The 16,131-nt window shown below is 34.1% G+C and overlaps 1 protein-coding gene across 1 annotated transcript; it reads right to left on the reverse strand.

Moving 5' to 3' along the window:
• Positions 1 to 5,497: 5,497 nt before the first annotated feature.
• On the reverse strand, positions 5,498 to 6,662 carry LOC145777636 (thrombomodulin-like). The gene is made up of 3 exons (XM_082589069.1): positions 6,544 to 6,662; positions 6,016 to 6,138; positions 5,498 to 5,545 (listed from the first exon to the last, which is right to left on the reverse strand). Exons 1-3 carry the CDS (start codon positions 6,623 to 6,625, stop codon positions 5,523 to 5,525), a joined length of 228 nt encoding a protein of 75 aa, XP_082445195.1. The 5' UTR covers positions 6,626 to 6,662; the 3' UTR covers positions 5,498 to 5,522.
• Positions 6,663 to 16,131: the final 9,469 nt, after the last annotated feature.

Below are 16,131 nucleotides of genomic sequence, written 5' to 3' on the forward strand. Positions count from 1 at the left end.
CGGTATATTTGTATATACAAGACATTGATGATTTGTCTAATTCAAAGAAATTCAAATCATTCATCATGCGTATTGGTTCAGTATAGATTTGGAAAATCGTAAAGTTTACTGTAATTTTTCTGTCTTTCAACTTTTTGTTAGAAATACAGTATCTGTACAAGTACTTAATATACTGAAACAACAATTACTATTAATACTACAAAAAGTGTTCAATGCCCAGTAAAAAGTCAAGCAGAACAAATTACATATAATATAGTTGTTATTGTACCTTCTAAAACCTTTAGAAGGTACATTTTAATCAATCAAAGTTTAAATTTATCAATTCGTCAAAGGATATTAAAATGCTATGTCTGGTCAACCCTTTTATACAACTCTGAAACTTGGACTGTGTCAAAAAAAATGGAAACACAGGTGGATGCCTTCGAGCTCTGGTCATACAGGCAAATGTTAAAAATTCACGGAAACAAAAGATCACTAAAGATGAAGTATTATCCAAATTTAATTCAAGCAAAATTCGCTTACAAATAGTCAAAAGAAGAAAATGAAAGTATTTTGGACACACAATAAAGCAAAACTCGTTACAAAGATCATTAACAGAAGGGAAGATAAACGGTAAAAGAAACAAAGGCAGACCAAGAATGATTTGGACGTCAAACATCACTAAATGGACAAAATCAAGTTATGAAAATGCAGTACGAACAGCTCATGGTCAAGAACAATGGCGCATTGTATCCAACCCTCAATACGAGGAAGGACCATAATGATGATGATGAAAACCTTTACAGCCTGTTTCACACTAAAAGGAGATAAGGTCCATATTCAAATAGAACAGTTTTCTATTTGTATAAGGACCTTCTGATGCTCCCTTTTTACAGTGAAACAGGCTGTAAAAGTTTTGGAAAGTAATAACTATATTTGATATACCAAAATCGAATGATAATAAGCTCATATTAATTAATATAACATTAATCTCATTGTATATATGACATAAAGATGCCGTGAAGATATGTCAATAGACCTGAGTTGTTTTACGACTAACTGTTGTCAATCCAAATAAACTGTGGTGACGTTAACATTACGTTTGTTGACATCTTTGCTATGTTTGTTAAGAAAACGTTGAGAAACGTTTCTTAATTACTCCATTCCATATTTTTATGTGCTCATAGTGCATAATTGATACGTTGATGGAAACAGTGTTTTTGGTAACAAACTTTGTTTTAATGCAAGATATTATTGACTAAAAACATTTAAATTTCATGTTTTTTCTTTAGGCTATTTTCTGCACCGCACTGATTTTCTTTTTATCATTCCATAATAAATCATCATAAATTGCATTGATGTCTAAAAGTTGATATACCATGCAACTAAGCTTAATCTAAAAACATGAAAGGAAAAAAAAATTTGTAATGTAGCTTATGGTGAACAGGCTACGAATTTTTTCTTGCAGTAATGGAAATGAGGAAAAGCTTCGTGCTTCTCGCGTACTTTGTCGTAACTGCTTGCTTTGTAATGTGTGTCATATTCAAGGAATTTACTAATCCAAAAATGACAAAACGCCGGCCATATGCTGGCAGCGGGACTGCATAAGTTGTGCAATACCTCTGAAACAGCAATATTTGAACTTATTTTCTTGTATGTGCCGCTTTAAAATCACTAACCAGCTCTTATCAACCCTTTCTTAAAGCAGTTTAAATAGCAAGCTAGAGGGATGCCCATATGTATCACGGATTTAAGTTATCCTTGTTAAAGCCATTATAAGTTTATATAAAATCAGGTTTATATCCAAACTCATTAACTCAATAAATCAAAAAACAACAGGAAACAATTGCAAGTATGGTTGAGGCAGACAGAGGAGGGATTGTAGGAAAGCAGTGAGTACCTACTCTTGTAACCACTGACAATCCAATAACATGGTAATGGTACTATCCCCATCCCCACATCGTGACTCTCATTGGCGCCACAAGGAAATCACTTTGTTCAGCCTACTTGATGTACTACGTAACACTCTGATGCAAAAAGCATCTGTAATAATCAACTACAACAGGGATGGCGAACCACTGACCCACGGGTCACGAAGTGACCCATCACAGATTTTCAGTGACCCAGTTGTCTTTTTTTAAATAATGAAATTTAAACAAATATTTCAGCAACGAATAAATGTTTCACTAAATATTTGTAATAAGGCCCCACCCTATTTTAATCTAGTACCGTACCGAATTGCCATATAGCAGTCTGACACAACTTAAGTTGTGGTAATTTTTTACAGCGATTTGTTGAATTGTTGGAAGAAGTAGCCTACAACTTTTTTAGCTGAAAAAAATCAAAAATGTCCAGAGTTAAGCGAAAGTACGTGGTTGAATGATTTACATTTTTTCGCTGATTTCACAATGCATTACAATAAGTTAAATACTAAATTGCAAGGCTGTGGAAATATTGTATTATCCATGTTTGGGCATATTAAAGCATTTGAGAAGAAACTCTCTATTTTTTCTGTAGACCTTGAACAAGGTCAGCTGAAATATTTTCCTTAGTTGTTGAAGCACTTTACCAGCACCAATTAAACTTATGAACAAAAGCAAACTGCACTCAACAAGTATGTTTTACTGACGAAAGAGGCCAAAAATGTAATGTCGGAAGGGTTTACCCAGTTCCGAAGACTAGATACTACATTGCAGTTCATTCTTTTCCCGCATGCAATTCAATTTGAAAATCTTGAATTATCAAACTTCGAATGGCTTCGTCTTTACAACTTGGAAATGAAAATGATAGACTTTTCAAGAAAGCACAGTTTGGAAAACAAAATTTGTAGACTTAAATCATCTCCTACAAAAAATTGAAATGAAAGCGGATATGGATGGTTGTGACTTTCCTGCTGTTGAAAACCATGCTGAAAATATAATTCTTACAAAGTGGAACTCCCAGCCAAATTCGTTTGAAACTATGAATAGATTTGCGGTAGCTCTGTTAATGTTGTTTGGTTCTTCATATTCGTGCGAAACTTTATTTTCGCACATGAATTCTATACAATCAAGCACACGGAATCGTTTCAGCTCAGATATGAGTGCTGCATGTGTGAAGCTAAAAACTACTGTACGGATTACCAACCAAGGAAAATAAGACTTGCAGAGAAGATGCAGCAGCAAGTTTCGCATTAACATGTAATTAAATGTATGACCCACTTTTGCTTTTTCAAGGATTAAGGTCTCTTTTGTGACCCATGCACTAAAAAAGGTTCGCCATCCCTGAACTACAATATAGTGGTCCAAGATTGGGATCATGAAGGGCCGCATTAAGGTTTGAAGAAAATTTTACGGACGCATGAAAAAATGATTTTCAGCTTGTCTGTGACTCAAAAATGGTGATTTTTAAGTCACAAACTAAGTTTATGGTTCTTGCTTTTAGTTATGATTTCATTCTCTGCTAAATTCTGTATTCTAGTCGACCAACGTAAGTATAAGCATCTAGGATTTCATCATCCATTGTGTGTCAGCTTTTCGGTTTTCAGTCGCTTCATAAGTGAGAAAATTGCTTTTGCAATTGTATATAGCCTATGTAGGCTACAATCCAACATGGAACACATTTTCGGTGCAAAGTCTTTTAAATTGAACTCCTTCGGAATGGACGTAAGCTGCAAGCACAGCATACATTGTAATTTGCCATGTTTTTTTTGCAAAAATACCTTTTCCCTAAATAGAATAAATTCTTTGTTTTTCTTTGACACTCACATTATTAATAAAATACTTCACTTGACTAAATGAATAGTTTTGCTGCTGACTTCCCTCACAGCAAAGAATGTCGGCTGATCGTTGCAGAACGGTCGCGAACGTCGCGGTCGGCATTTCGTCGCAAAACAACTATTTGCCAACTAACATTATTTCTTTAGCTGAACAAACAATTAATAAAAAAGTGTAAAACATGTTATAGTTTAGTGATATAAACCACATAATAGATTTTTTTCTCCAAATATGTATTGTAAACATATTGGTTGTTGACACAACGTTGAGCGAATGCTGGGCCAACGTCGCATTTGTCGTCGTTGGCATTTGGTTAGAAGCTTCTTGCCACCAAATGTTTATTTTTATATTTCCGGTGAAATAATATTACATAATGGATAGCACGTATTACAATTTTCTGAAATAAATGTTGTTTAAAGATTTTATTTCAGCCTACTATATTACATTGTATTATAATCACTGAAATCATATTGAATTAATACTAATAACAATACCGTCTATTAATTTTCATTGCTTATCTAAGTACTGTAAATTAGTTATACTTCGGTAGATGTTCATTGTGATGGCTGTTTTTTGCTTTGAACATTAAGTCTGTCAACAAAAAAAACCTTAAGCGTGTAATGTCGGTCTGGAATTGCATGCTGGAAGTGATTTTCTGATGTCTATGGATTTATTAATATTCAATTGAACGCTGAGAATATGTCCTTATAATCTTTGTAATGTATTGTATTGAGTTTAAATTTAACCGTTGTTATTGTGTTCATAAATGTAGTTGCACTGATGAGAATTTAATATTCGAAAACTCGTTCTGCAACATTGCTTTGCACGCTCCAATGCCTGATGGTAATTTCTGGTAAGTTTCGTCACGCTTTGAAGCAGTGTATGATCATGTGTTTCGTTTTTCTTTGTTTATTGCATTGATCGGTTAGTGCCTGCTTATTTGCAGACATTTCTGAATAAATACAGTTTGTTTGCAATGACTAAAGAAAAACAACAAGTCGAAGAAACGGAAGTCTCCATCTTCCAGCAATCTAAGTAGTCAGACTTGGAATTTCTCAATGTAGAGAGAAAAAAGTCTTCTCTGCTTATAATAAATGGTTGTTGACCATTTTTCAACATTTTTCCACCATTTTTCAACGTTTCTTGACGTTTCAACGTCTGTTGACGTTTCAACGATGTTTGCCTATAAGTTTTGCCTATTGTTGACGTTGCCTTAAAAAGATAGATAATTTTACGCTGGCGGATAATAGCCTACTGTTTTTAGGCATCACTGCGTCATCATTCAACTAAGCGGTAATCTTACTGCGTTTTGTTCACTCTGATTCTTGCTACTTTATTCATTTTGTCAGTATGATTTGGTGTTGTGCCATTTGTTGCAGTACTTGGTTGTGTTTACCTAATTTAGACCCCTTGATAAAGTCAGTCGTGCTGGCTGACGAAACGTCGGTAATAAAAACTAGGCATCATCGTAAACATCAGGAGGTTACCTAGCAACCTATACTCACCAGAAGAACGCAGGTCACTTTATTTATCAAATGCCCGGTGAACAATTTTATTCCGTGTTTAGCTATTGTAGATATTATGTTAAGCAGCAATAATTAATTCATAATTATGGTGTAGTCTTTTTATTGATGATTTGAAATAAATACCATGCAATCAAGCAGAATCAACAATTGATGTTAGAGAAATGCATTATACTGTACAGCAATGCTTTGTTATACAACAATGCGATAATGTTATACAACAATCCTTCTGTGATTATTCCGATAACGATGTGGGAAAACGGGATCATGGAGTTTGTTCCACGGGTTCTAAAAGATTGTTTAAAAATCGCATTTTAAAAATTCAAATAAATTTAAATAATATGTGTTTTTGTTAAGTATTAATTGAAAACTAAGATAAATACAACAATTGAAAATAAATCACAAAATATTAGGCACAAAAAAAATTAAATTAAAAGTGCAACAAAAGTGAGCATACGGCTTGTATGTGATGATGCCGTGCTATAGATCGATATTATTACTAAAAAACATGTAGATCTAATTAATGGTAAGTTGTACAGTACATAATGCACAGGTAGACATATTGCAAATAAAAATATTTTTGCTTAGTAACTTTTTCACCGTCTAGCCTATTGCGCTTGAAACAATTACATTACCACGCAAATCATAATGTGCACTTGGTTGCGTCTGGGATGCGAGACAAAGTTGTCAGGCGGGTTGTGGCATAAAACAGATTTATTATTTGCTCTTCTATTTTTCCATGCATATTGTATACTTACCAATGCATTGCCCATTTACCAGTTTTAGGGACTGCATACAATAGCATACATAACTTCCTTCAGTATTCTCACAGCCCATGAATAAACCAGTGCAGTATAATCCAGTAGCACATTCGTCAATATCTGCATTGCGATTAATATTAGTCATTACTAATACGTTATTATACCACACATAGCACTTTTATAGATTTAATTATACTTTAATAGAATCTGATTCTTTTTCAACAAATGTAGCCTTACGTTGTCGCTGTGGTAGACTTTATTGTCAACAGTTGCTCAAATCACTCATAAGTGTAAGTTACGTTTTTACTTACCAGTGAAGACAATTTATTTCTTAAGGTAATACCTTTTCGTGATAATACTGATAATAATTTATTTTACACCAATTGGGTGCAAAATAGCGTCTGCGTTAACATGTGCCTTACCAAATGTATATAAAATCCACTTATGTTAGAATTGTTTTAACAATAAGTTCAACCAAGCATAACCAAAAAAATATGATCAAGGTCTTGCTAGAATTGGTTTCACCTTTGCATGTGTGGCCGTCACCGGTGTATCCTTCATTGCATTTGCAGCTGTACTGTCCTGGCTCGTTGATACACTGCGCCATCTCGTGACAAGTGTCAGTACCTTCCTCACATTCATTTGGATCTGTAAGGGCGTAGTTGTTATTTTATCAAAACAAAGTAGAGCATGCCAGGCCATGTCTGGGTTTGTTCCAGTGCCCCATCGCCCGGATGTAAAGCTGGCTTCATCTTTGGGGTTGTACAGTGGGGCATAGTTGTTATTTGATGCCCAGTTAGCCAGACATGCACCAGAAGGGCTGGTGATGCGGTATCCCCAGTCGACGTGCTGGCAATTAAAATCGCCAGCATAGAGGCAGGGGTGGGGGTACACTGGGATGGCCGTCGAAGTGAATGGCGAGGGAGGTGTACCAAAGCTAACCACGAGGGAGGTGTACCAAAGCTAACCAGTACCAAAGCTAATCTTTGTAGAATGTAATGTTATTAATTTGTGTGGATTACTTACTGTATAGATGACTAACAAATCTTAACTAACTTAAATATTAACTTTCAATAGGCTATACTGGTAGTAGGCCTACAACAATTTTTAATAGATTGACTGCCCAGTTTCAACAACCGTTTAGTTTTGTAGCATCTTTATTTAATACATGCATGATGGGGGATCTTTATTTGTTATGCTTTGATTTATTTCTCGAGATGTTTTGATTTTTGCAATAACATACATCTTGAGAATTCATGATCTGCATGTCAGTACAAAGTAGTTAACATGCATGGTTTGATATTATTTAGATTTACTAATCTGATTAATTTGGATGAAAGCTAATTCCTCCGTTTTAAAAAATGCCTTTAAGGTGTTGCGTACCAAACTGCAATTTAAATTATAAGTCTACTGGGATTGTTGTGTCCATATAAACTTCTTGTGTCATATATGCCATGTGGTTTTGTAGATCTAGCAAAGTATTTACTTTCATGTGGAAATGATTTTGTAATCTTTGGCTGGTTTACAACTGACCCATTAGAAAAGTGCTTCAGTAAGCTTCGGCAAGGGTCTGGAGGTAACTATTTCATTACTGCTCAGCAGTCAGTTTTGGAAAAGGTAAGAATTCAACACTCGAAGCTCTCACTGCAATTAGATTTAAAGTTTGATGTTGTCGAAGGTCATGCTTGTGCCGCTTGTAATCGTGATCTTGTAGAAAGTGAGCTGAAAGGAAAAGTTTCAGAAGAGGTTTTAATTGCAATGGTTTATATTGCTGGGTATGTTGAGTTAAAGAATGGATGTGTTATTGCAGAAGACACATACTTCTATTATAAAATATTTGGTTCATATGTTGATAAATTAAATCGAGGTGGTCTGACACGTCCGAAGGATAGTGTTGTACAGTGGTGTGTAGTTTGTTACATCTTTTTACTAGTGTTGTTGGTGAAATGTGTCAAAAATTTATTTCCTGTAACTTTCTATCCATATCTGAACGACATTGCTTTTTCATGACATTGTCTCATTGTCGCACATTGGCTAATGTATTTTTTAAAGAACTATGCCCTGTTGCAGTCTCCCAGATGCTCAAAAGAAAGTGCATTAAAAGTGCTAAAACTTTCATAGAATATAGTCTAGATACAATACATGTTGATAGCTAAAGGCATAATGCTTCTTTCAATCTTTATTTAGCTGATCTGATGTTGTAAAAATGCCTTGTAGTTTATTTTTATATTTTTGCAGGTAAGCTTTTACTTTCCATGCAACTTTTAATGCTTTTAAACAACATTTCTACTGTATCTAATTAGTAAGTATTTTCTACTTCGTTATATGGCTGCATTTATCAGTAGTAATCATTCACCATCTAAAATTAACCACTTCTATAGTTCTATTGCAGTAAATCACAATATAATTGTGACTCATTTGACTTTCTGTCCTACTCGTTCATTTTGTAAAATTACAGCTTTATATTCTATTTAACCTTATTGTTTTTGAATTTTAGGCAATCACTCTAGGGCCAGGCAGACTGGCTTCATTGATTAATTTATTGACTGTTGATATTTGAAGAGTTGAGCTTAAAGTTTTGAAGTATAGCTCTGTCTGTCAGATGAATATGAAAACAGAATTTCACCATTTATAAGTGAGTATATGGCAGAAGAACATCGCACTATCAATGGTATGAACTACAGAGATCAACGCTGATCCTGATCAACCAACACCAGGTGCTTCTCCCTCCATCAACTGATGACTCAGAGATAACCATGTATCAGATTCAGAGGGTGAACACTGACTCATTTTGATGTGACCAGAACTGCTTACATGCTTATTGTTTTGTGTATATGTCTAAAGTCAAAACTATTCTTGGATAAAATTAGCAGCAGGCATATTTTTTTTTACTAGTTTCTACTGCTCTAATCTCACTGTATTTTCTGATTGTATAGGAGAGTTGGATGTAATATCTGTCTAGAAGGCCAACGCATAAGATCTTTTGCAGCGCGATCTAACGAACGGTATAGTTTGAGCAACCTCCGGCTCACCTGCATTATACTGTGAAGGCATGATTCAATTGAAAACTATTGATCAGCACGATTTTGTTTAAATTGCTATTAATGTTGCATGGAAATTAGTTGCAGATATGTATGATGCTCAGTACTTTATTTCTACCATGTTTAAATTTTTCTGTGCTTTTGTACTGTTAATGGTTTTATACAGTATTTTATGCATCCAGTAGGCTACTTAAATTTTTTGAATTACAGTACGTACTGTTTAAAGTCAATAGGGGAAATGCAGAAAACTGATTCGTAGAAATTGTGGTCTATCAACATTATGCAGCGATTCCACTGTCATTTGCTTACCTAAACTACTAAAACTGCTGTTATTACTAAATGCTATTTGTAATACAGCAAAACATATGACGATCAACTTATATCCATGTGATATTGTTTGTATATTAATTACAATAATTAATAAATTTTGACGAAACATCACCTAACTATCAATAACGTTTCAGGAAAGTGACAAAATTGTGTTTTTTTACACAAAGCATATAGGCCGTCAGTCAGATCTCGTGCGTGCACGATGCGGTGGCCTCTATTATAGCTCGCCGTGATGTGGCCTATCGAACTGTGGCACAGGGCTGTGGCCTGTTGAGCTGAACTGATTATATCAGATTCATTTCTCAATGCAAGTTTCGATCATGTCATTATAATGAACATGACAATTGAATCCCCGACAACGTCTGATGGTAAGCAATAGTCAAGAAAGAAAACTTTAACAGGTATAGGAAACGCGTAATTAATGCTTGGGAAAATCGTGTGGAAATTGAATAGAACGGCTAGACATAAATTACGTGTATGTAAATAAGTTGGCTGCCAGAACATTTGGCAGACCAATTTAATTGTAATCTTAAAATGCAAAAAGGTTTCGATGCATTCACGACAGATGCATCAATGTCAAATATTTTTTGGCACAGAAAGTAACTTTATTTCAATTTTTAAAAATTGCATATGAATTTAATTAATCTGAATGTCAATGCACTTCCTGGTCGAAATTTGTTCTCGCGCAAAAAATAAACTTTAGAATGTTCTTTTCAAAAACAAATCTCTTTAAATAAATCATTCTTTTGTTTTTAGCAGTGGTCCCTAATTTTTTTAAGAAGCGACCCCAATTTAAAATAAAATAAAATTAGCGCTTAGTTGCGACACCGTTTTGTTGTTGGTATGGAGAAAAATAATTCAAGCAAGCTAACCAAGGCAGGAATAGAAATGCGTATCAACTGTATGTGTGTGAGGGCTTGCTCAAAAAAAATATTATAATACTTTTTAGTTGATCCGTTGTAAGATATTTCGATCTATTTTGGATACACTGAGGTGTAAATTAAGATTTCACATCTCATTTTACACAATTTAATTAAAGGAAGAATAGAGCGAGGTAATTCGACTTGTTGCGAAAATGCGAAAGAGCAAAAACAAAATATGGATCTGTTGAGTTGATTTCTAGCAAGCTTGTATGTTGAATTTAAACACACTGCGGCCACTTGTTTATTTTATCAAGATCTGAAATATTTTGTTGCGTAAAAATAAGCAATAGTAGCCCAACTATACACCAAGTCAAATCGGAGATGTGTAGCAAACTTTGTATTGGTTGGATATAGGATACTTTTGCATCAATTCAGATTGATTGTTTGATTTCGAAATTATTTATTTGAGGAAATTGCGCCGCGGTAAAGAGAGGGTTGCAAAAAATAGTGATACTTATCAACGAGCCAATATGAAGGTGTTTAACAAAAGGATCTTAGGAAATATATCCATTGTGTTTCAATACATGGAAATATACGTAATTGATTGGAAGGACATCGTGCGGACGTGCAATCACAGTGTTGAAGATTTGCTTGTTTAACTTTCATGATGTTATTTTTGATATGAAATTTCAATGTATCGCTTTCCAATCTCATGTACCGTTACAGTGCGCGAGTGTTTTAAACCAAACGCCGAAGTTCTGCTTGAATGTATCAATTTTTAACCAAAAATTAACAAGTCAGCATTTGGCAGCACTGTTTACTCTTAAGTTTTTTTTTTATATGCAAGCTTCGATCTTGCAATTATAATGAGCTTGCTAATTGAAGCCCCAACAACGTCTGATGGATAGGCTAACATTAGTCAAGGAAGAAAACTTTAACAGGTATGTATATAGGAAACGCGTAATTAATGCCAGGTCAAATCGTGTGACAATTGGATAGAACAGCTAGACACAAATTACGTGTATGTAAATAAGTTGGCTGCCAGAACATTTGGCAGATCAATTTAATTACAATGTTAAAACGTGCAAAGATTTCGATGCATTCACGACAGATGCATCAATGTCAAATATTTTTTGGCACAGAAAGTAACTTTATTTCAATTGTTAAAAGTCACATATGAATTTAAATAGTTTGAATGTCACTGCACTTCCTTGTCGAGACCTGTTTTCGAGCAAGAAAACAACTTTACAATGTTCTTTACATAAAACGTATCTCTTTAAATAAATCATTCTTTTATTTTCAGCAGTGGTCCCTAATTTCTGAAGCGACCCTAATTTAAAAGAAAATGAAATTAGCGTTTGTGTGAGACACCGTTTTGTTGTTCGGTATGGAGAAGAATAATTCAAGTAAGCTGAAGCAAAAAATAAATAACATAAGTGAGTATGCGCAGATAATAGATAAATACAGAAAACTGTGGCTACACATGTATTCCAGAATGATTGTTTTTAAGATGCTTTCTTTGACACGTGATTTTGATTTCCGGAACATAAAATTGGCAATTTGATTCGATATTTAATTTAATTCATTAATGCAAGGGTTGCTGCTTTTGTACTGCCCACAAGTTTTAAAGCCACGGCTTGACTTTGCATAAGCTTAACCGCATGTTATGATCTATTTCCAATCGTTTGTGATGTCTCGTTTTTAATGTAGGCTAGTCATCGCAATAAATCCTGCTTTACGAAACCATGTAGTTGAAAACGGGATGAGTAGTTAAATAGCAAAATGTGACATAGTCGGATACGTTGAGTACATTGACTCTTATAAGTATATAGTTTTGTTGGACCTGTACCGAGCAACTTACCCACTCATACACTAGCCGTAATCAGAGTACCACAGTTTGTGCGATTTAATGTATTTAATCTCACAAAAAGTACTTGCGTCGAATCGTTGTGTGCAAAACAATAATTGCTTTGTACTTTTCATGTCAATATGTAGCAAAAGCAAAACGAAACTTGAGTTGAAGAATATTCGTGCCATGAAACAATCACGATTTTCCTGTTGTCAAATAAGCGTTAGTGTTTCTGAAAATGAAATAATAAATTGTTTTGTTTTTATCAATGCGATTACCTTGGAAATACACCAAAACATTTTGCGAGTATATATGATGATGAAAGAGGAAGCTTGGGCCAAACTAAGAAGCTAAGCTGTCTTTAGCATAATTTTGGAACAATTGTTAGAGACGCATGAAAGCATAAGGTGTTAAAGCTTTGATTGGTGCTGTTAAATGTAAACGGTCTTACATTTTATTTGAACATTTCAGTAATAATAAACAGAATGATGTTTTTTCAAGTTAGGTTTTATTAATGCTTTGTTCATTACAACAGACAATTTACCGGTTTACATTGTTTGGCAACAAAATATATTTTTAGGATAAATGCTCATACAAATAAAAGCAAGCAGTATTTCAATAATAGTATAATTAATAATAGGCTAGTATACAGTAAGATGATAACATATTAATAAACTTGAACGTCATGATAAAACCAAAATATAAAACTACAAACTTTTTTAATCTCAATAAGGAGAAAATATAAAACCTCAATTGCACACCTTCATAAAGGTTTCAAAGTTTTTTTTATAGTGGTTAGATTTAATATGTATTTATTCTCGTGCAGATGTTTTTAAACAAGCAATTAGGCAACGTACATACCTATTTGCATTATTATATTAATTTATATAAGGTCAATATTTAATTTGGTTTTACCATTCACGAACGTAAATCTTGTAGGCGAACCTTATAGATATGCAGGGCATTATGAACTCATATGTGTGCTTCAATACATTATTCTTAGCCTCATTTCGTTGCTATGCAATGTATAATTATGAAAATAATAAACTATAAGAAATATATGTTTTAGATAAGTAGAAACCAGCAGCAATATAGGCTTGAGTCGATATCTTTATTTCTGAAAATTCAAAGTAGCCTACAATATGAAGTTGGTGTTGCTGCTTTTTCTTGTTTGTTCAATTTCCTTTTCCTCGGCTTCATATTGTGATGTGATTCGAGGAAATCCTTTGCTTGCACTACTCTGGTAAATAAACAAAAAATAATAATACATAACAATTTTAGTAATCAATATTATTAGATTATATTTTGTCAGATAAACAAATCTTCTTTTTTTTATTGTCGCACTTGATTCCAAGCATATAGACTGCCTCGTGTATGAAACGTTTCCAAGATTCTCTGTTGTTTGCTGTGTGTATTAGGTGTATGTTGGTGTTGGTTTTGTCGGTTTGTTGGTACAAGTAAGTTAAGCCCAAAGTCCAACACCATCGTCCCTACGCGGTGAAACTAGTAATGCTGAGGATTAACCCGAAGCAGCCAAAATGGTGGGGCACTGTAGATCAGGACTGGCAGAATTACTATAGTAAACTCTTGGCCATATATACCTAGATGAAAAGTATACATGATAAACAAATACGATTTTAAAAAGATGATAAACTTTCTAATTCAAATGCTGCAAATCAGCGATAGAATTGGAGTTTAAAGAGCTATCGCATAACAGTTCAAAAGTTTCCCAAGCTGGCAAAACAATTTTAGACAAATTTTTCTTTAGCTTGAATATTTTGCGAATATTTGCACACATAAATTAATTAAAGCGAGCTCATAATAATCATTTAAAAGTATATCCCTTATATTTGGTTAAGTATAAAAAATAATTTAAATTTATTTGCTTAAAAGAAACCCATCGTTTTCAAGTTTTATATCTTATCACTGGTATCTTAAAGCAGGGATGGGAAATTTATTCACTGTTGCGGAATGCGGATGTGTAAACGATGAAACAATATTGCTGCGCCTGTAAAATTTCTAATGCGACGTAGAAGACATGACGAAAATTGTCTAATTTAAATAGGGTGACATAATAGTTTATTTTTGATGTTATTTTTATCTATAGGTTATGTAGTTTTTAGGTAAGATAACACAAAGTCGTATAAGTTTGTGTGGTTTCTCCAATTTTACAATAGAGTAGTTTCGCGTTGGTCTACTTTTGAGCTACCCAAAGATAACATTTCTGCAGGATAATGGAAAAACGTCTGGTGACACTTTTATTTAATTAATCCACTGAGAGCGGGTAGCTTGGCATCTTACACCACTAAAGAAACACTAATTTTTTTTGTCGCAACTACACTTTAACAATTTTTATTCACTATGGCAAGAGTCATAACAACAAATCAAGGTTATTTTTTTCTTTGCTGCTCTATCTATATATTTTATTTGGCCTACTTTTCATAACACATATGAGCTTGGCCAACCTTTTACTTTACTTTCACCACGAATGTTTTGTATCTTTCGAGATGCAGTTTGCACGTTTCAACTAATCAAGGTTCAATCCCATGCCAAATGACTTTTACTGTAAACGCAGTAGCTATGTCACTCTGTAACAATTTAAAAACATTTACCGACATAATAAAATTGTATTACCAAAAAGTCACTATAACCTTTGATAGTTTTATGTTTAACATCGAAATAATTTAGTTTTAATGTTAAACAAAATTATATCGCTGCCACATAAAATCATCATTGCGACCACATTTCGAGACCGCATACGGACAGCGGACGCTGGTTCTTTTTGTATACCCAGCTGAAAGCTTATGGATACATATTAGGTAACTTAGCAAGTTAGTAAATCGGTAAATAGTTTCAATCAAAAGTAAACCGTTTTTGCCTTTTCCTCACAAATTTCCAAAAAATGTTGTTGCACAAATTGTTTTAAATACGTATGTAGATTATTTTGTTTTACAACTATTATCAGACATTAAACAAAGAAGAATTGTACAATTTTTCTTAAAATACATTGCTTAGTTCAAACGCAAAAATTTGTCCTTTCTTATTAGGCGTATGTCCAACTATCAAGTCACCACAAACTGTTCAAAAATAAATGCAAAGTGTTTGTGTCGAAAGCAATGGGGTTGTGTGACAGGATACCACGAAACCACTAGCAGCGGTACAACTGGGTCCTTCTAGACGAGAACTAGCCTTGCGCAGCATATAGACGATGCGTTGTACAGCGCTTGGTTATGCGTGGGCGAAAGAATAACTTAAAATATGATTCGGATATGCATTGTAGTTATCAAAACATGTTTGTTTTTAGAAGGTTGGAAAGCAGAGTGATACAAAAATAAGAAAAACATCTCATAAAGTTACAGAATTCTCATAAAGTTGCAAAAGTACTTGTAATTAACTAAGTGTACAGTAGAAGGTTGACACAGCTTACAGGTTAAAGTTGTGGAGTCAGTTTCCGCACAACACATGTTTTGAATACCATAGTGTACACATGTTGACCCATAAACTGGCGATGTTGTAGCTACCATGACCTAACTGTAGCCTTGCATCTACCCAGTCATCATAGTAAGACGGGAAACTACGATCAATTTGTTGTCGCAATAAATTTCGTTTGTTATTTAAGTTTGCACTAACACTTGTTTCATATTTGTTGTTGCTTGTTTTATTCCCGTTATCGAGTACGACATGCTGGTTATACAATAAATAACAAAAATTAATTTAAGTCCACAATTTGGCTACATTTAAGCCATAAGCAAAAGATAATTTTCACTTTAACTCGAGCAGCGCAACTCGAGAACGGAAAAGGGAAGATGCGGCAAAACGAGCTAGCGTTATAGGCTAACATGCATTATAAAACAGCTTACAGTCAGAAAAAATAATTATAAAAACACATGGCCGCATCACCAGCAATGGTGCAAGGCCAGCTACGTTATGTGAGGAGGAACGCTGCTGCGGTAGTATAAAAAAAGAGAAAGCCGGTAGGCAAAGAAAACCTCCCGAAGAGATTTTGCTAAGAAAGAAAGTAATCACAAAA

This window comes from Aplidium turbinatum, chromosome 9 (genome assembly GCF_918807975.1).
Source record: "Aplidium turbinatum chromosome 9, kaAplTurb1.1, whole genome shotgun sequence".
Lineage (NCBI taxonomy): Eukaryota > Metazoa > Chordata > Ascidiacea > Aplousobranchia > Polyclinidae > Aplidium > Aplidium turbinatum.

Coding starts and splice junctions, on each gene's coding strand:
- LOC145777636 (XM_082589069.1), bottom strand. CDS start 6,625: ATGGCGCAGTGTATCAACGAGCCAGGACAGTACAGCTGCAAATGCAAT. Junction 6,139..6,543: donor TGACGGCCACACATGCAAAG/GTGAAACCAATT, acceptor ATCGCAATGCAG/ATATTGACGAATGTGCTACT. Junction 5,546..6,015: donor GGTAAATGGGCAATGCATTG/GTAAGTATACAA, acceptor ACAATCTTTTAG/AACCCGTGGAACAAACTCCA.